This window comes from Lissotriton helveticus, chromosome 3_1, assembly GCF_964261635.1.
Source record: "Lissotriton helveticus chromosome 3_1, aLisHel1.1, whole genome shotgun sequence".
Lineage (NCBI taxonomy): Eukaryota > Metazoa > Chordata > Amphibia > Caudata > Salamandridae > Lissotriton > Lissotriton helveticus.
Window position 1 is genome coordinate 379,585,899 of NC_136061.1, and position 20,254 is coordinate 379,606,152.

The window sequence follows — 20,254 nt, forward strand, 5'->3', positions numbered from 1 at the left end:
CCGTCACTATAACGGAGTCCGGAACCGGGTCAGACCTTAGAAAAGCCGGGTCGGAATCCGGAGCCCTATACTTCTTCAGCAAACGGGATGGAGCAGCTCTTGTCACTGCAGGCGTAAGGAACAGCTCCTCCGCTGGCACGAGCGGTAGTAGAGGGCAAGACAAATGTCTTGTGAAGTGTCTCAAAGATCACGGACGTCGTAGGTGTGGGAGCCGTCACCGTGATTCCTAATTTCGCTGCACCCCTCAGGAGAACATCCTGGAACGTGCTGATGTCATCCACGGGAGACACCCTAGTCCCCGGGGAGTCTGACAAGGTCGGAGAGTAGGACCTTGTCCTGGAAGAGCCTGTGAGGGACCGTGATCCGTGCCTCCTGTGGCGCCGTCTTGAACTCGTCGAGGATCTGTGACGACTGCGCGACCTCCCTCTCCGTCCGGAGCGGGATCGCGACTTCCGTGGTTTTGGTCGCCCTGCCGGTTCCACCAGGACAGGAGACTGTGGCTTGGGTGGTCCCCTCGGCCGAGGGGTCCCCTTCGGAGGAGTCGGGTACCTGGGCAGGGAAACCGACCTCGGAGGAAGCGGTGGAGGCTTGTCAACCGGCAGCTGAGGTTGTGGCTGAGGCTGGGGCTGAGGCCGAGGTGGTAGAGGTGGAAGAGGAGGCGGGGTAGGGACCCGCGGAGGAAGTCCTCTCGGCAAAGGAGGTGGAGGAGGAGGCGTCACTGTCCCCGGCTTAGGAGGGGTATACACAAGGGAGTACACCGAGCCCGGTGACCCGCCCTCCTTATCAGGCTGGGATGTGGGAGAGTCTCTCCTAGGCACTTGACGCCTGCCAGACTGACTCCTGGCGCCCAAACTCCTTCTGCGCCGTTCCTGCGTTGAAGAATGGCGACCCGACGGCGAGCGTCGGCCCCTCGACGTCGAACTGGGCGTCCTCGAAGGCGAACGCCTGTCCCTCGACGGCGAACGCTTCTGCCTCGACGGCGACCTCCATCGCCTCGACGGCTTCCTGTGCCTCGACGGCGATCTCTTCCTCGACGGCGATGTCTTGTGCCTCGATGGCGATCTCTTGCGCCTCGACGGCGATCGCCCCCTCGACGCCGAGGATCCCCTCGACGACGACCTTCTCCTTTTCGCCGAAGGCGAACGGCGGTGTCGCCACGACGGCGAGCGCCGACGCCGGGCCACCCGTCGACGTCGAGTCCTCGACGACGACGATGACGCCGACGAGGACGACGACGAAACCGTCACCGGTGATCTTGACGGCGGTCTGTTCAGATCCCTCGACGTTGAACGTCGACGCCGCTTCGACCCAGAGCCCTGGGGAGATGGGGAACAGACTGTAATCATCCCTCTCGACGCCGTAGTCGGTGCAATCGACGCCGACAGAGAATGGGGACGCTTGCTGGACTTCCTGCCTCTGGGGAGCCCCCCAGAGGCCTCAGCACTGGCAGATGGAACCTGCCCAGGCCCACCTTGTGCTTGCAGTCTTCTCTCCTCCATGCCTAGGAGCCTGATCTTCTTTCTGTCTCTCAGGGTCCTGGTGGTAAATCCCTGGCAAATCTCACACTCATCAGGGTTATGAGAGGAGGGAAGGCAGAGGATACACACTTCATGTGGGTCAGTCTTGGCCTTCTTCCTGGAGCACTCCGGGCATTCCGGGCATTTGTCGAATAATGCAGGCATATTCGACAAAAAGACTGCCCCAAAAGCACACCAAAGAAGAAATAACCAAAGTACTTTAAACAAAGTACCAAAAAACACTTGAAAAAGTGAGAAATCACAAAAACAAATCCCAAAAGGGAGAGCTCAATGCTCCAGGTTCCTGCTCAGCAGGACCCGGAAAAAAGAACTGAAAGTAAAAGGGACCTGCAGTGCATTCTGGGATACTGTGAAGTTCTGGAAGGTTCTCTTAAAGGCACAGTATCCTGTTTTGAGCCACATAATGGCAGCCTATGGGGCTTGTCTGTCCAGGTCTTTCTCTCTATCATTCCAGAGGGTTTTTGCTGTTAAAGCAAGGGAAATCTGGACAGGCTTTGCTGTTTGTGGATTTTTGGAGGAATTTCTAGTTGACAGTGTAGCCTGTGGATATAGGCTGCATTATCTGTCTTTAAATTCTCTCTTAATTGTCTGTGCAGTTCTGTATTTTTTGACACCTTAAGAGATTATTTTTGATTGCTCCTGGGTCCACGCACATGGGTGGGACTATTCACTAGATTATGACTATACACAGAGATCCCCTACTACAGAAATGTAGGTTAGCATGACGTTTTGGTATTGAAACAACGGTCCAGGTTACCCCCTAGAGTACAGATGTGCTTGGATCTGGACCCTGGAGGCTGACAAGAAGAAACTCTAAAGCGAAAGATATGGCCAAAGCCCTTTCAACCTCTTTGGTGGATTAGGCTATGTTTTTAGGTGCATCTGTGAAGCAGGAGCATTCTCGGCAAGATTGTAGACAGTTGAACGGGTCATCTAGTACTGCAGGCCTTTTGGTCCTGTGGCTTAGTGGTTTTCCTCGTCTCTTAGAAGAACAAGCATGTACATTCTCCTCCTTAATGGGCGATGCAAGGCCCCAGAACGGGGGAGGGAAATCTTCTTACTTTTTCTAGTATGGCCGGTCAAATTGATGACCCCACCTGATACCGAATTCCTCTTGCCTAAATGTGACAGCTTCTATCCTGTTAAAAAGTTCAAGGTCACCTTTGGTATTAGACATAGATAAAAGATGGTTTATAAGCAAGTGTGGCTGAATTCCAGCACATAAAAAGCATGATCTCACCTGATGGTGCTTCCACAGATATGAGACAAAAAACTCATTGGGATCAGCCGCCAAGACCTGCCTTCTGCGAACAATACACTGCTAGAAGTCTATCATTACCAGCATGTATGCCAGAAGCAGGCAAGCATGGGCAAAGTGAGCATTTGTCTAGAGTCCCACTTACCAAGGAATCCCTCTCGCCCCCTCCCCAAAGTAACTGAGACAGCCAGAAGTCACACGCTAAGGCCAACATGCTTAAAATAGATTCCTTTCTAATTTGACAACGGGTCAAACCTAACCTTAACAGTCGCAAATTGTGGCAATTACATTTTTTAAAAGCTTCTATCTACGGTCTCTTTCCTTACTTCGTTACTGTCTCTACACCCCACTGCTCTGTTTCCATCACACCTCCCTGTATCTTCTTTCCATCTACTTAATCTCTTTCAAACTCATCTGTCGCTATGCGACTCCTCTCTAAATGGCTCCAGTTCACAATACTATACCTCTCTGTGCCGCTTAGCTCTCCCTCTCCCTCTCCCTCTGACTCCACACTCTCCACTTAACATCCCTAAAAAACTATTTCTTTGTAACCACATCTCAATACATCATCTCTATCTTCAATGTTTCTCTATCCCTCTCTCACACCCTACCTCTTAATTTACCTCACCATTCATTTTACCTTACCACTTTTCGCTTTCCATCTTTTTTCCCATTACCTCAAAACTCACAACCTTACCCCTTTCTCCCTGCCTATTTTTCCCTATCAATACTTCTTCTATTCTCTCTTTCACATCTTCTCTACTTCAACTCATGGCGTCTACTTCACCTCTCTCTCTCATTACATCTCTATCTTACCACTGTTCCACCTCTTTGTACCTAACAACTCTCTATTTGACCCTGTCTCTCTGGACCTCATTTCTCTGGCCCTAATCAATATATCTAAACTTTCCCTAGTTTCTTTCTACATCTCAACCTCTTTCTACCCTTACACCACTCTACTTTTTTCTGCCTCACTAGTCTATTCACCAACATAACCATTCTTTCCATACTACTTCTAATTTCTCCCCTATCACACCATCCTTTTTCTGCCTGAAATGTCCCTATACTTTTCTAATTATTCTCCTCTTTACATGCCTACCTTTACCTTTTTTGTCTTTACCTCTAGCTAACTTAATTCTCTTTCCCTTTAACTTTCTCTTCGTCTCACCCCATGGTGTAACCCACCCCTCTTTCTACATTTCTTTCTCCCTATCTCTAGCTCTTTCCAAGTCACCCTAAGCCACTCTTTTATTTACCCACTCTCTCCATCTATCAATTGCACTTAATCTCGCTTTTCTCCGTCCAACTTTGCTTTCTCACTGCCACATCTACCTATTTACCTCACCTCTAACTCCCTTTTTCTCTAATTCATGGTTCTCACAATACCAGTTTCTTTACTGATTTGCCATACTCCTGTCTCTCCCGGCTATTATTTATCTTACTCAGTAGAGTTCAAAGTCGTGGTTTAGCCAGGGAATTGCACACAAACTATGAGAAGAGAAAGGACAGGTTAGGGAAAGAGAATTACTGAAACAAAGTATAAAGTTCCCCTGATGGAATGGTGAAAATTAGTGCTTTGGTTTTAACCGTAGCAGGGAAAAAGACAGTTGTGAAATTGGTTTATTTGTGATTACGGAGATCCAGAAGTTAAAGCTACAGTTTCAAACGTTATGTGTCTCGACTCATTTTAATATTATGCACTAATCCTTTAAATATCTACAAACTCACTCTTTGGTGTCTTTCATACAAAGGGAGTAACAGTATTACAGGTGAAATGTGGTTGCAAAACAAATCAAAAATTCACTTCCAAGTGAAAAATGAAATGACTCTATCAAAGCTTTAGTTTGATGCTACTTGGCTGGTGGACACCAGGAAGTGGGAGCTCTCTAAAATGTAATCATATATTTCAACGTGCTTTTGGCAACAGCACGGCTTTAATTAGATTAAAATTGACCACTAATTCAAAGTTGTTCTGGACAAATGGACCAAAAATATATTTTGGCTAGAGTCCCCAAAAAATCCTTCACATAGCATTAGTCTGAGGCAATTTTTTAGAATCAGAATAGAACACGTAATCAAACATACACCTCTTTTGTGAAAAGGAGATAGTGAAATACCAAAATGGCAGTGTCAAAAGAAGGAGCACTGGAGCAAATGATTCATGTGACCTGCTTGACAAGAGAAAACAAGCATTGCAAAGCCAATACGTCTCGCCTATACAAGAGTTATTTGCTTTGGTAATATGTTTTTGGGATGTTGTACACCACTGTGACTGCTGTTCAGCATGGCTATAAGTTGGTGGTGTGTAGCGGGGGAGTAGCGTGCCGTAGAGTGGAGTGGGGTAGTAGAGTGTAGTAGAGTGGATTGTACAGTATCATAGACTGGCATAGGGGGAGTAAAGTGTCGTAGATTTCAGTAGAGTTCACTGGTTCAGTGGCAGAGAGTGACATAGAGTGCAGTGGTGTAGAGTGGAATGGTGTGGGGTGGAATAAGGTGTAGTGGGTTGGAGTGCATTGGATTGGAGTAGAGTGTGGTGGACAGGAGTGGGTTGAAATGGATTGAAATGGGGTGAGGTGGATTGGAGCGGGTGGATTAGATTGTATTGAGATGGGTGCATTGGATTGAAGTGATATGATAAGAGTGAGGAGGGGGATTGCACTGGAGTGGCATGGTTTGGAGTGGGATGAGTTGGATTGGACTAGAGTGGTGTATACTGGACTGGAGTGGGGTGGGCTGGAAGGATTGGAGTGGCTGAACTGGGTGGGGTGGGCTGAACTGGGTGGGTGGACTGCACTGGGGTGGGATGGATTGGAGTGGACTGAAGTCGAGTGGGGTAGGGTGGACTGGAATAGAGTGCGGTGTATTTTAGTAGAGTGGGGTGAATTAGAGCAGAGTGGGGTGGATTCGACTGGAGTGGACAGGATGGGGTGGATTGAAGAGGGGTGGATTGAAATAGGGTGGGGTGGACTGGAGTTAGATGAGGTGAGGTGGACTGGATTGGGGTAGATTGGATTAAGGCGCATGGTTTGGAGTGGAGTGGATTAGAGTGGGGTCGATTGCATTGAGGTGGGGTGGACTGCATTGAGGTGGGATGGATTGGATTTCAATGAGGTGGATTGGAGTGGGGTGGACTGGAGTGAGGTGGACAGGAGTGGAGTGAGGTGGATTGGATTGAGTGGGGTAAATTGGATTTGGGTGGATTGGGCTGGATTTGTTTGGGTTGGGTGGACTGGAGAGGAGTGGGATTTATTAAAGTTGGGTGGGTTGGATTGTGGTGGATTTGACTGGAGAGGGTTGGGTGTGACTGGAATGGGTTGGATTGTAGTGGGGTAGACTGGACTGGTGTGAAGAGGTGGGGATTGGAGTGGGCTGGATTGGATTGGTGTGGATTGGAGTGGGGTGGATTGAATTTGAGATGGTGGATTGGATTGGTGTGGTGTGGACTGGAGTGGGGTGTGGTGGATTAAAGTAGTTTGGAGTATGGTGGATTGGCCTGGAGTGGGGTGGATTAAAGTGGACTAGACTGGATTGCACTGGGTGGTTTAAAATGGATTAGATTAGAGTGGGATGGATTGGAGTGGAGTGGAGTGGATTAGATTGGGGTGGGTGGTTTGGATTGGAGTGGGGTGGATTGCATTGAGGTGGGGTGGGTAGGATTGTAGTGGGGTGAATTGGTTTGAGTGGGTGGGGTGGATCAGATGAAGTTGATTGGAGTGGGTAGGACTGGAGTGAGGTGGGCTGGGGTGGAGTGAGGTGAGGTGGATTAGATTGAGTGGGCTGGATTGGTGTGGTGTGGACTGGAATGGAGTGGATTGGGGTAGGGTTGACTGGAGTGGATGAAAGTGGAGTTGACTGGAGTGGGATGGATTGGATAAGGGTGGATTGGACTAGAGTGGGTTGGATTGGAGTGAGGTGGATTGGATTGGAGTGGGGTGGATTAAAGTGGTCTGGACTGGATTAGACTGGAGTATATTAAAATGAATTAAATTAGAGTGGGGTGGGTGGATTGGGTTTCAGTGGATAGGACTGGAGTGGGTTGGACTGGACTGAAGTGGAGTGGACTGGATTGGGGTAGGCTGGATTGGTGAGGAGTGGTGTGGCTTGGATTGGAGTGGTGTGGGGTGATTTAAAGTGGTTTGGAGAGGGATGGTTTGGACTGGAGTAGGGTGGAATAAGGTTGACTGGACTGGATTAAGATGGATTACATTGGAGTGGGATGGATTAGAGTGGTCTGGAGTGGGGTGGATTCGATTGTGGTGGTTTGGATTGGGGCAGCTTGACATGGGGTGGATTAGAGTGGGGTGGGTGGACTGCGTTGCAGTGGACTGGACTGAGGTAGGGTGGTTTAAAGTAGGGTGGAATGGATTTGAGTGGCTGGATTGGTTTAGATTGTATTGGAGTGAGCTGGGTTGGATTGGATGGAGTGGGTGGGTGGGTTGGATGGGAATGGGGTGGATTGGAGGGGAGTGGGTTGGAGTGGAGTGGGGTAGGTTGGACTGGAGTGGACTGGACAGGGGTGGATTGGATTAGAGTGAGGTGGATTGGGGTAAATGGATTGGGTCGGGGTGGATTGGATTTAGGTGAGGTAGATAGGACTAGGCTGGATTGGATTGGAGTGGGGCGTATTGTAGTGGATTGGACTGGGGTGAATTGGGATGGAGTAGTGTGGATTGGGATGGAGTGGATTGGATTGGGATCAGATGGATTGGATTGGGGTGAGGTGGATAGGATTGGAGTGGGGTGAATTGTTTCGGATTGTAATGAGGCAGATTGTTTTAGATTGAAGTGGGGCAGATTGTTGTGGATTGGAGTGGGGCATAATGTTTTGGATTGGAGTGGGGCAGATTGTTATGGATTGGAGTGGGGCAGATTGTTTTAAATTGGGGTGGGACAGATTGTTTAGGTTTGGAGTGGGGCAGTTTGGAGTAGGGCAGATAGTTTTGGGTTGGAGTGGGGTAGATAGTTTTGGATTGGAGTGGGTCAGATTGTTTTGAATTTGTGTGGGGAAGACTGCTTTATATTGGAGTGGGGCAGATTGTTTTGTATTGGAGTGGGGCAAATTGTTTTGGAGTGGAGTGGGCCAGATTGGAGTGGTGCAGATTGTTTTGCATTGTATTTGGGTGGATTGTTTTAGACTGGAGTGGGGCAGATTGTTTTGCATTGGATTGGAGCAGATTGTTTTGAATTCTTGTGGGGAAGACTGTTTTATATTGGAGTGGGGCACATTGTTTTGGATTGAGTGGGGCAGATTATTTTGGAGTGGAGTGAGGCAGATTGGAGTGGGGCAGATTGCTTGGTATTTGAGTGGAACAGATTCCTTTGGAATGGAGTAAGGTAGATTGCTCTGGATTGGAATGAGGCGGATTGTTTTGGACTGGAGTGGGACAAATTGGAGAAGGGCAGACTGTTTTTGATTGGAGTGGGGCACATTATTTTGGACTGGAGTGGGGCAGATTGCTTTGGATTCGATTGGAGCAGATTGTTTTGGACTGGAGTGGGGCAGCTTGTTTTGGATTGGAGTGGAGCAGATTGGAGTGGGGCATACTGTTTTGGACCGGATTGGAGCAGATTGGATTGGGACAGATTGGAGTGGGGAATAATGTTTTGGATTGAAGTGGGGCATTTTAAAGTGGTGCAGATTGTTTTGGATTGGAGTGGGGCAGATTGGAGTGTGGCTGAATGTTCTGGATTGGAGTGGGGCAGATTTGAGTGGAGCTGGTTGTTTTGGATTGGAGTGGGGCATATTGGAGTGGTGCGAATTCTTTTGGATTGGAGTGAGCAGATTATTTTAGATTTAAGTAAGGAAGACTGAAGTGGGGCAGATTGTTTTTGATTGGATTGGGACAGATTGTTTTGGGCTGCAATGGTGCAGGTTGTTTTAGAGCAGATGGCTTCAGAATGGAATGGAAGTCTGTTGATGTGGGTAAGGTGCACAACCTGAAAATTTCAGAAATCTATATTTATCTTATTTGTTGGGTTCAAAGTATTCAAATATAGGTCGGGTGCTCCAACAGGTGACGAAGCCGTCCTGCTGCGTCCTTAGTAAACTTCAAGGTAGTGCGCACATTCACTGTAAGCGCATCCCTGTGTGTGGGCACACCATAGGTTCTCAAACAAAGACTCCTTTGCTTGTTTGATGTACAATGTTCCTTTTATTCATCACGGTAAACGTCTTACTTAGATATTTAGGATAATTTTATAATTGTCTGGCCTTTCATAGGGTGTGAGATGGAATTCCCTTTAATAACATTATTACAACTGCTGCAGTTCATGCATGGGACAGTTCCTCTTGTGTTTTCATGGGCAAGGGTTTCTTTAGATAGAATCTCTTTAATGTTATTGCTTCGTGTATACGCAAAGATCGGAGGTTGGCTGAAAATGTTGTTGAATTCAATTTCAGATGTAAGGATTGCCCAATGTCGCATGATGATTTTCCTGTATGTGGAACTAACTGTAGAGAACTTTGATACCCTATGAAAGGCCAGACAATTAAAATTCACGTGAATGCCACATGTGACTCTTCAAACCTAATATATCTGCATAAATGTCCCTGCGGGAAAATTTATGTTGGGAAAACGGAAAGGAAAATAAAAATACGTCTCAATGAGCACAAATCAAATATACGCACCAAAAATATGAAATCCAACATCGCAGTACATTTTCAGGAAGAAAAACACAATATTGCACAACTTCAATTTTTGGTCTTGGAAATAATTGAGAAACGTGAGGGAAGAGACAATAATAGGACCCTACTCCGACGAGAGACAGCTTGGATATATCGGCTCCAAAGCAATGAAGCCTTATGGGCTTAATGATCGGACTGAATTCAGCTGTTTTATTTAGCCATATACATGGCAGACTGACTCATTGTACCTTTGCTGCTTACTGCTCGTATATTTATTCTAGATGTTGTGATGTAGAATGTGCGCACATTTATTTTATGTTATAACCCTCTGGCACATAACATATACACTTGGCTATACACCCACACACAAGATGGCGCCCAGTAGTGATAGCCCGTTTTTTATGTTCTCAGTATAGGATTCCGTATAGACCCCCACGTGACAGGCATCACATGATTTATACCAACACTTCCGTGAACGCCGAAAAAACATCGCCAGTTTCTATAGACTTCTACGGATACTGCTGGTAACTTCAGCAATCAACCGCGAAGAAACGCGTCGCGTTCCTCAAGTAAGTGTGATCATGCCAAGAGCACGATTACCTTGTAAACCCGATCTTCATTACTGTATTAAGTAAACGAATTTGGCCCTGACCATTCCGTTATCACTTACACCCTAGGACTCAAGAGCTCGCCGCAACTGAGTTCCTGTAAGTATTACTGCCTACATTACTCCCACAAGATCGACTCAAACGGGCCACGTCGGCTTCACTTTTTTTTTTGCGTTCACCTTTTTTTGCGTTCACCTTTTTACATCGCATGTCGTTCGGTAATAGCCACTAATTGCATGAGGCACACACACACATGAAAACACCTAACCCATGCATATATATATACCTGTTTATGAATTCTGAATGTATAAGTTATATGGGATATCTTGTTATAGTGCTCCTGGATAAAGGGCTTAGGTGCCCGAAATGCATTGGAGCGTGTTATAATGAAGTTAAAAATGAATACTGATGAAAAGTAAAACGATTTTTTTGAAAAAAAAGGATAAAGTGGATATGAATACAAATATCTAACTAAGACGTTTACCGTGATGAATAAAATGAACATTGTACATCAAACTCGCAAAGGAGTCTTTGTTTGAGAACCTATGGTGTGCCCACACACAGGGATGCACTTACAGTGAATGTGCGCACTATCTTGAAGTTCAGAATGGAATGGGGCATAAGGCTTTGGATTGGAGTGCAGTAGGTTGTTTTAGATGAGAGTTGGGAAGATTTGAGTAGGGCAGATTGTTAAGGATTGGAGTGGGGCAGATTGTTTTGGGTTGCGGTAGGGAAGATTGGAGTGGGGTGAGGTGGATTGGATAGGAGTGGAGTAGATTGGATTGGGCCAGCTTAGATTAGTGTGGGTGGATTCGATTGGAGTAGGGCATATAGGAGTGGGGCAGATTGGAGTGGGGCAGCTTTTAGTAGGAGGATTGGAGTGGGGCAGATTGTTTTGGGTTGGGACAGATTGTTTGGTTTGAAGTGGGGCAGATTGATTTGGATTGAGTAGGGCAGACTGGAGTGGAGCAAATTGTTTTGGATTGGAGTGGGGCAGAATGGAGAGGGGCAGATTCTTTTAGATTGCAGTGTGGCAGATTGTTTAAGATTGAAGTAAAACCGATTTTGTGGGATTGGAGTGGGGCAAATTGTTTAGGAGTGGGTTAGATTATTTTGGATTGGAGCGGGCAGATTATTTTGGATTGGAATGGGGCATATGGAAGTGGGGCAGGTTGCTTTGTATGGGAGTGAGGCAAATTGTTTTGGACTGGAGTGGGGCAGATTGTTTTGGACCGGTGTGGGGCAGATTAGAGTGGGGTGTATTGAGAGCAATGGAGTGTGGTGGATCGAAGTGGATTGGGGTGAGTGGGGTAGACTGGATTGTTCTGGGGTGGAGTGGATTGAGTGGGGTGAATTGGATTGGGTGAATTGGTGTTGGGTGGTTTGGAGTGGGGCGGTTTAGATTGGAGTGTGGGTACTAGGGTGTACTGCACTGCATAAATTCGAAAATTACACAAAAGAAAGAAACAATGTTGCTTTGCAATTTATAGAACAAGATAATCTTCATCGTTTGAGAACAGCCTGAACAGCAAAAACAAAACATGATTGTGAAGTGAGAAAAGAAGATGTGGCAAAATAGGAGAATGTTTACTCTAGAAAATAAAACTTTGCAAATTTGTTTGTACTGCTCAGCATGTTTTTGCTAGTCACACGCCTTCTGTTTGCAGGACACTAGAAGTTAAAAAGAACAAAATAGTACCTCAATCACGTCAGTGGCATCAGATGGGCACTGATTAAAGTTGAATAAATCAGTGCTTGGTATCTGCTCCACAGAGACGAACAGAAACGATTCTAGGCCTGGAGTGATCAGTTACGAGGCTGTAAAGAAGAGAGCCACGCAACCCAGTAAATTGTAACTAACGGACAGGCTCCAACCCCTTTTTGTTAACCCCTTCGGCGCTCATGACAAGGTCAGCTCGTCATGGGCGTAACCTGCGCTACGCGGATGACGAGCTGACCTTGTCACGTAACGCGGGATTTTTGAAATCGCAGCGCGCAGCGGGAAAACCGCTAGCGCGCATGCGGTTAACAACAGTGTCTCTCAAGAGATACACATGTGGTAGCGCATGCACAGGCCCAACCCTACAAATTATAAGAACGTTAACTCTAGAAAATAGAACTTTGCAATTTTATTTGTCCTGCTCAGCACAATTTTGTCAGTCACACGCCTTCTATTTGCAGGGCACTAGAAGCTAAAAAGAACAAATTAGCACCTCAATCACATCAGGAGCAGCAGACAGACACTGATTAAGCTGAAACAATCAGTGCTTAGTCCCTGTTCCACAGAGAGAATCAGAAGAACAATAGTTACTTACCTGTAATCTGTGGTTCTCCAGTATTGGTGTCTTTCATAGATTCACATGCCTGAATCATTCCCCGTCGTCGGAGTAGGAGTCCCACGGTATATAAAAAAGCAGTAATAAGCTATTTGTACATAGCAAATAACAGTTATAATAAACCAGGAAGTGAGTAGCCTCAGCTACCAATGAAAAAACTTCCACATTAGTGACTATCCAAGTCATTATGTTAGACCAAACTGCAGCCAATCAGGCCACAGCTCCCACCTAGGTATTCTCCCCAGAGACCCAGGCTGTCAGATTTTTGTAGCACTGGAGTGTACCAGAGTATATACAGCTATATCATAACAGTCTGGGTGAGACTCTGAGGGGAGGTGGGTGGGTGCATGTGAATCTATGAAAGACACCAATACTGGAGAACCACAGATTACAGGTAAGTAACTATTGTTCTTCTCCAGTATTTGGGGTGTCTTTCATAGATTCACATGCCTGAATCCGAGTAGTTAGCAGTAATACAATATGTCGCTCTTATACGCCAAAAACATAGTTATCATGCATAAAAGAAAGCAATGCAACATCATAAGAAAGCGTAAAGAGTGCAAAGGAGGTGGGAGAGATCACCAGAGGCTCACCTTACTGAAACAGATTTCGCAGGACTGCTCTCCCCACCGAGGCATCGGTGTCGCTTGAAGAATCCAGACAGTAATGCCTCGTGAATGTGTGTCTGCTGGACCATGTTGCGGCTCTGCAAATATGCGGGAGAGGCACACCAGCAAACAACGCAGTTGAAGAGGAGACTGCTCTTGTAGAATGGGCTCTAGGCAAGGTCTGTAAGGGTTTACCTGCTTGTTGATGGCAGAGCCCTATCGTGGATGAGACCCACCTGGCGATAGTCTGTTTAGTAACAGCACAGCCTTGTCTTGGTCTGCCATGCGCCACAAATAGCTGATCCGTCTTCCTGATGGCAGCTGTTCTTGAAAGATAAAATTTAAGGCATCTCTTAATGTCTAATGTGTGTAAAGTCCGCTCAGCTGGTGACTGCGGATTGGGAAAAAATGTCTTAAGTATCACTGGCTCATTGAGATGAAAATCCGATGGCACTTTGGGCATGTACTTCGGGTTGGTGCGTAGTATCACAGAGTCAGGTGTGAATTGCAAGAATGGTGGCTTAGTGGTGAATGCTTGCATGTCACTCACTCGTCTGGCTGATGTTAGTGCCAGCAGTAATGCAACCTTCCAAGTGATGAACTTGAGATCGACCTTATGGATAGGCTCAAAGGGATGGCGAAGAAGCTGTGCTAGGACTACATTCAAATGCCAAGATGGAGGTGGCCGGCGTACAGGTGGAAACATACGAAATAAGCCTTTAAAGAATTGTTGTATTATTCTTGAGGAGTATAGAGAAGTCTTTCCGTCCTGACGGTATCGTGATATGGCGGCTAAGAACACTTTAAGTGTTGAGTGCGCCAAACCTGATTTAGCGAGCTGCAAAAAGAAGGGCAATATCGCTTCTGGCTCCGCAGTCATTGGATGCAAATTCATAGTGTGGCACCAAACACAGAAACGTTTCCACTTCAGTTTGTAAGTCTTGTTTGTGGAAGGCGCCCTAGCATTGGCCAGGACTTCCTGACAGTCTTGTGGAATGTTCAAGTGCGCAAACTCATGGTGTTGAGGAGCCAAGCCGATAATTTCAGAGATTGAGGGTCTGGATGAAACACCTTGCCTTCTTGAATTGTTAGAAGGTGTGGAATTCGGGGCAGTTGGATCGGCTCGCGCTCTGATAGAAGGAGAAGCTGCGTGAACCAATATTGTCGTGGCCACCGTGGAGCAATCAGGATAATTCGACACGGTTGCTTTCTCATTTTCTTGAGGACTTTGGGTATTAACGGAATTGGCGGGAAGGCGTAGGCAAAGATCCGTTCCCAATTTAGTGATAGAGCGTCCCCGCAAGAGTCCCTGTGGGGAATCCAGCTCGCAAAGTGAGTACATTTCTTGTTCTGATAAGTTGCAAACAGGTCCAGATCGGGGAGACCCCACCTCTGGAAGATCCGATCCAGCGCTGGCTGATGCAGTTCCCATTCGTGAGTGCTGTTTTTGGATCTGCTCAGCGAATCTGCCAGTACATTGGCTACTCCCGGAACATGCACTGCTGACAAGTTGATGTCGTGATCCAGAGCCCAAGTCCAGATCTCTTGAGCCTGTAGAGACAACCGGGCTGATCTTGTGCCCCCCTGCTTGTTCAGGTAATTCATGCTCGTTGTGTTGTCTGTTCGAATCAACACTGTGGAGCCTTGTAGGATTGCCAGAAAGGATTTTAGGGCGAGGAAAATGGCTCGTAACTCCAGCAGATTGATGTGCCATTTCTTTTGTGGAGCGTCCCATTTGCCGCTGATCATCATCCCTTGAAGGTGAGCGCCCCAACCTTCTAGTGAGGCATCCGTGGTTAATATGAATCTTGGGACTTCTGCGAGGAAAGCACAGCCTATTTGTAGGTGGCGTTTCTGGCTCCACCACAGGATTGTGTCCTTCATTCGAGGCGTCAGTGTAATGATATCCTCGAAGGACCCCGATATCTGCATCCATTGGTGACTGAGTTCCTCTTGTAATGGTCTCATCCTCAGACGACAGTTTGGAGTGAGAGGGATGCACGATGAGATCATCCCTAGGAAAGATTTGAATCTCCGAACAGAAACGTACTCTTTTCTGAGGAGTGTGGTTGCCATCGTTCTGATCGTTGTCTGCCTTTCGTTTGAAATGAAGACCTGGGCGAGCTTGGAATCCAGCGTTGCTCCTAAGAAGGACTTTCTTTGAGATGGAATTAGATCTGATTTCTCGAAGTTCACTGAAAACCCCAGGCTCTGAAACAGGCAAAGGCATTTTTGGACATGGTCGTTTGCTGTGGCGTAGGAATTGGCCTTGATAAGGCAATCGTCCAGATAAGGGTATATTTGAATTCCCTGCAATCGTAGGTGCGCCGCTACGGGTGCTAGCATTTTCGTGAACACCCTCGGGGCTGAACGCAGTCCAAAGGGAAGCACCTTGAATTGGAAATCCCTGCCAGCCACTCTGAACCTTAGGAACTTCCTGTGTCTGGGGAAGATAGGGACGTGGAAGTAGGCATCCTGAAGGTCGAGTGTTGCCAAGTGGTCCCCTTCTGCCAAAAACTGGAGGATCTCTTGGAGTGTTAACATTCTGAACGTCAATTTTTTGATGAATTTGTTCAGGGCACGCAAATCGAGGATTGGGCGCCATTCCCCTGATTTTTTGCGTATCAAGAAAAAACGAGAGTAAAAACCTTTCCCTCTCTGGTGTCGAGGTACTCTCTCGATTGCCCCTTTTCGAATCATGGTATTGATTTGGATGAAGAGCTCCTTGAGATGTGCTGGGGGCGGCCCTTTTGGAGGAGAATTTGGAGGGGTTTTTACAAATTCCAGAATGTGTCCCTTGGATACCACATCCAGCACCCATTTGTCTGTAGTAATCTTGGACCATCTTGAGTAATGCAGGGATATTCTTCCTCCAATTCGTTTTTGGCGGGGACACTTTGGCGGCAGGAAGTGAATCTCACTTCTTGTTGGTGTTATCTCTTCCCCGATAGGTTGCTTTACCTCGGGGCTGTGCGTAAGAGTTTCGTCTTTGGCCATAAGGTTGTTGCTTATATGGCTGGTACCTCTGTGTGTTTTGAGAAGTAGTGTAGTTGCGCTGTTGGTAATATCCTCCTCTATTGGAGAAGTTTCCTCTTCCTCTTGCGCCACGAAAGGAAGATTTTCGAAACTGCAGAGTGCCCAAAGATCGTGCAGTTTCAGTATCCTTCTTTATGGCCTGCAAAGCCTCATCCACGTGCGAGCCGAATAGGAACTCGCCATCATAAGCCATATTTAAGACCTTGGACTGTACTTCATGTCTAAAGGATGTAGATTTTAACCATCCCTCTCTCCGAAGGACTGCGCCTCCTGCCAATTGTCTGAAGCCTGTAGCTGCTACATCCACTGCAGCGTCAATGATCTCTGACGACGCACACTCCCCTTCTTGTAGAATTTTGATAGCCTCAGACCGGTCCGGTTCAGGCAGCTTCTTAATATAAGGCGAAATGTCAGACCACATTTGCCTATCGTATCGGCCCAGAATTGCCATAGAATTAGCAACCCTTACTGTGGTCGCTGCAATCGTGGAAACCTTTTTGCCAATGGTATCGAGTCGTCTTCCGTCTCTGTCTGTAGGCGTGGAGATTTGAGATGATGGGTTTTTAGCCCTTTTTTGAGCTGCTTGTGCAATGACCGAGTCTGTCTTGGCCTGTCCAATCAGGCAAGCCGGTGAAGAAGCAGGCGCTCTGTACTTTTTATCCACTCGTGGCAAAACTGGAGGTAAAGAGTTTGGAGTGGCCATGATCTTTAGACCTTCTTTCCAAATAAACTCTATGATCGGTATCGACCAACTCTGTCTTTGGGACAGATTTTTGAAATCATACAGGAAACAATCATCCTGTTTTGTCTCCATGGTAATGAGGAATCGTTTGGTAGCGTTATCCATAATCCTGTGGAAATTTGCAATATCCACAGGTGGTGATTCAGCCTTCGGCTGTTCATCTGGAGCAGGGGAGTCAGCCTGATAATCCTCATACTCCGACGAATCCGATTCATCCAATTCTCCTTCTTCCTGAGCTTCCTCTTCAGAATTCTCATCTACCGGTTGATTAGCTGGTACCGGCATGGATGGGGCATGTACCGATTCTTCCATTGCAGGAGGGATTGAATGCGGAGTTCCTCTAGGCGGGGGGGAAGTGAGGTGTGAGTCGCCCGATTCCGAGGGCGGAAAACGTTGATAGTAATCATCCAACATGGACATTAAATTTCTAAATAATTCCATGGGCATTTGTGTCCCTGATGGTGGTGCAGGATCCAACCTTGTCTGTTGCGTCACCTGCTCCTCTTCCTCCTGTTCCTTAACGTGTATGAGCAAGTCAGATGGACTCGTAGCTGCTGGAAATAAATCTCCACCTGAGTCCTCGTCTGAATCCAACAGCCTGTCTGGCATCGTGAGTGGTGACATACATGCAGACTGTGATGGGCGTTGTAGAAGCGCCGCAGTGGTGGCTGGAGAAGGCAACGATATGGGGTTGCTCTTTGCAGACCAGACTTGAAGATCTGTACAAGTTGACAGTTTCGGTGTCATTGGATTCCCTTGGGCCACCGGGAAGTCCTGTGGCATTGACTTTGCTGTGAGGGACGAACTCGCCGTCGTCGACGACTGTGGCTGGAGAGGTGTCGTCGACGATCCGTTTTTCGACGTCGACGACGTCGTCGTCGTCGTCGACGGAACACCTTTCATCGTCGACGGAACATTTTTCTTCGTCGACGGGGCCGTCGACGGGGCCGTCGACGGCGTTATCTTCTTCGTCGACGAGGCCGTCGTCGACGACTTCGTCGACGGGGCCGTCGACGGTGTCTTCTTCGTCGACGGTTGGATCGTCGACGGAGTCTTCTTCGTCGACGATGAGTCCGTCGACGGCAAGGCTTTCTTCGTCGACGGTAGTGTCGTCGTCGACGGGAAGGGTTTTTTCGACGCTGAGGAAGGCTTCGTCGACGGAGGCTCGTCGACGGTAGGTGAAACTTTCTTCGTCGGCGAGATGGGACGAATTTGAACATGAACATAGGTAGGTGAGGACACTGAGGACACCACCAAAGAGGGTTTTGGTGAGGAATAGGTCACAGTGGAAGTCACTGTAGTGGCAGTCCGACAGGAAACCGGCAGAGGAGCTGCTGCCTTGGTTGTAAGCCTCTGAGGTGACAATAAAGGGGCAGTCTTTTTAATGACAGGCGGCTTCACAGATTTTTCACAGGCTTTCTTCACTGTAGAAGTAGAAGGTTCCTCAGCAGCAAGCGTGTGCTGGGCCTGTTTCACCACCTTAGCCTTAGGGGTAGTTACTTTACCCTCAGCCATCCTCTTTCTAGATCCCATAGAAGACATAGAGGCCAAACTTCCTACCTCAGAGAGTGGCAAGTCCTTGTCCTTATTCCGTTGTATCCATAGTAGGAGGCGACCCTCTCTGTCCCTGAGGGTTTTAGTGGGAAAAGTGCGACAAATCTTGCACTCCTTAGCCTGATGGTCTGGATACAAGCAGTAAATGCAGAGAGAATGAGGGTCTTCCTTGAAGAGCCTTGCCTTGCCACAAGAGTCACAGGCCCTGAAAAGGGACTTAGATGTGGACATGTTGAAAAGAAAGAACTTTCAAACTTTGAAGTGTAGAAGAATAAACTGAGCAGAGCTCAGAGAGACTCCCTATCACACGACGTGCGGTAAAAAATCTGACAGCCTGGGTCTCTGGGGAGAATACCTAGGTGGGAGCTGTGGCCTGATTGGCTGCAGTTTGGTCTAACATAATGACTTGGATAGTCACTAATGTGGAAGTTTTTTCATTGGTAGCTGAGGCTACTCACTTCCTGGTTTATTATAACTGTTATTTGCTATGTACAAATAGCTTATTACTGCTTTTTTATATACCGTGGGACTCCTACTCCGACGACGGGGAATGATTCAGGCATGTGAATCTATGAAAGACACCCCAAATACTGGAGAAATGATACTAGGACTACAGAAACCAGTTATGAGGCTGTAAAGAAGAGGCCACGCAAGCCAACAAATTGTAAGTAACGGGCGGGCTCCAAGCCCTTTCTGTTAACCCAAGCGATACACATTCGCTAGCGCATGCTGTTACAGGCCCAACCATGAAAACAGGAAATAGGTATGGCAGTTGGGGATAAGCAGTGGAGGAATGGAACGCATTTGTAGATGGACTGTCTGAAAATCGAGAGCTTCAAATTCTTTAAAAATAAAAAATATTCTTTTTGACTAGATTTTTTCTGGGTTACCAGAATTTAATTGGCAAAGAGTAGGACTACAGTGTAATTGGAACTACGCTGTTCTCTAATCACATGTTAGCTAACTCTAACGTTAATTTCATATGCTTGCTGAAAAGGAAAAGCTCACCATCTTCTTCTGATTCATCTTCAAAAACAACAGGCTGGTTGACCAACGGGTATGAAATATGGATCCCCATTACACGAAGCACTTTAAAAAGAAATTGCGTCAAAGCAAGGTATCCTGGAGAGAAAATTAAAAATATACATTAACTTTTCGATCACAGAGACAGCACATGCCTTTGAAAGAGTCAATCTAATTTAGCATATGAAAACGACCCAAAAAAAGACATACCTGTAGTTTTTGAAGTAGACATTTTAAACTCTAAATGTAAAAGCATTATTTATTTGCATATGAGCTCTGAACAACTTGAGCTAATATCAGTGGAGGAGCATCGCCCTCCCCTAGCCAGCACTTTTAAAAGTGTGAAAAATAAAACGGGTTAAAAACCTTTTTAATATCATTTGATTTCTCCTTGTGCTCAGGCTTGGGGGCGGGGCCAGTGGGGAGACAGGCTGGGTTGGGAGTGCTGGGCACTGCTTCACTGGGCATGTGGGTTTGGCCATCCATCTCAGGCTGGCCAAACCCACATGCGCAGTGACGCTCTCGCTATCCGCAGCTGCATTGCTGGGGATGGAGAGAGCAGGCACAGGCTCCCAGTCTGTCCTGGAACACAAATCATCGGCGCTCAGGCCAATCCTGAATCTGCTCTCAAAATGAAAGCATCTTTAGGATTGGCCGCAGGGCAGGCTGGGAACCTGTGCCTACCTGGGGGTGGAAAGGAGAGGTCAGCAGAAGAGCGTGACAAGATCATGGAGGGCGGAAGTAAGTTCTTTTTAATTGTTTTTCCATTTGTCTCCATGGTTCACCATTCCCCCCTTCCCAGCCTCTTCTCCCTGACATGAGCCGCCCCTGGCTAATATACGTAGATTTTCCCCTTTCTGGAAGTCACAAAAGTGGATCTATGTTCAATATGTTTGGAAGAGACAGGAAATTGATCTTAATTTCTT

At 47.0% G+C, this 20,254-nt stretch overlaps 1 protein-coding gene across 6 annotated transcripts in view; it reads right to left on the reverse strand.

Annotated features, from left to right (window-relative positions):
• LOC144824554 (uncharacterized) overlaps positions 1-20,254 on the reverse strand; it is a 776,466-nt gene that overhangs the window by 580,901 nt on the left and 175,311 nt on the right. For all 6 annotated transcript variants that reach the window (XR_013609011.1, XR_013609010.1, XM_078683611.1 and 3 more), the window contains one exon: positions 19,314-19,427. Coding sequence is in view for 4 of the 6 variants with exons in the window: in XM_078683611.1 (XP_078539737.1) it covers positions 19,314-19,383 (70 nt within the window). In the remaining 2 variants the exon portion in view is untranslated. The remainder of the gene's footprint in view (positions 1-19,313; positions 19,428-20,254) is intronic.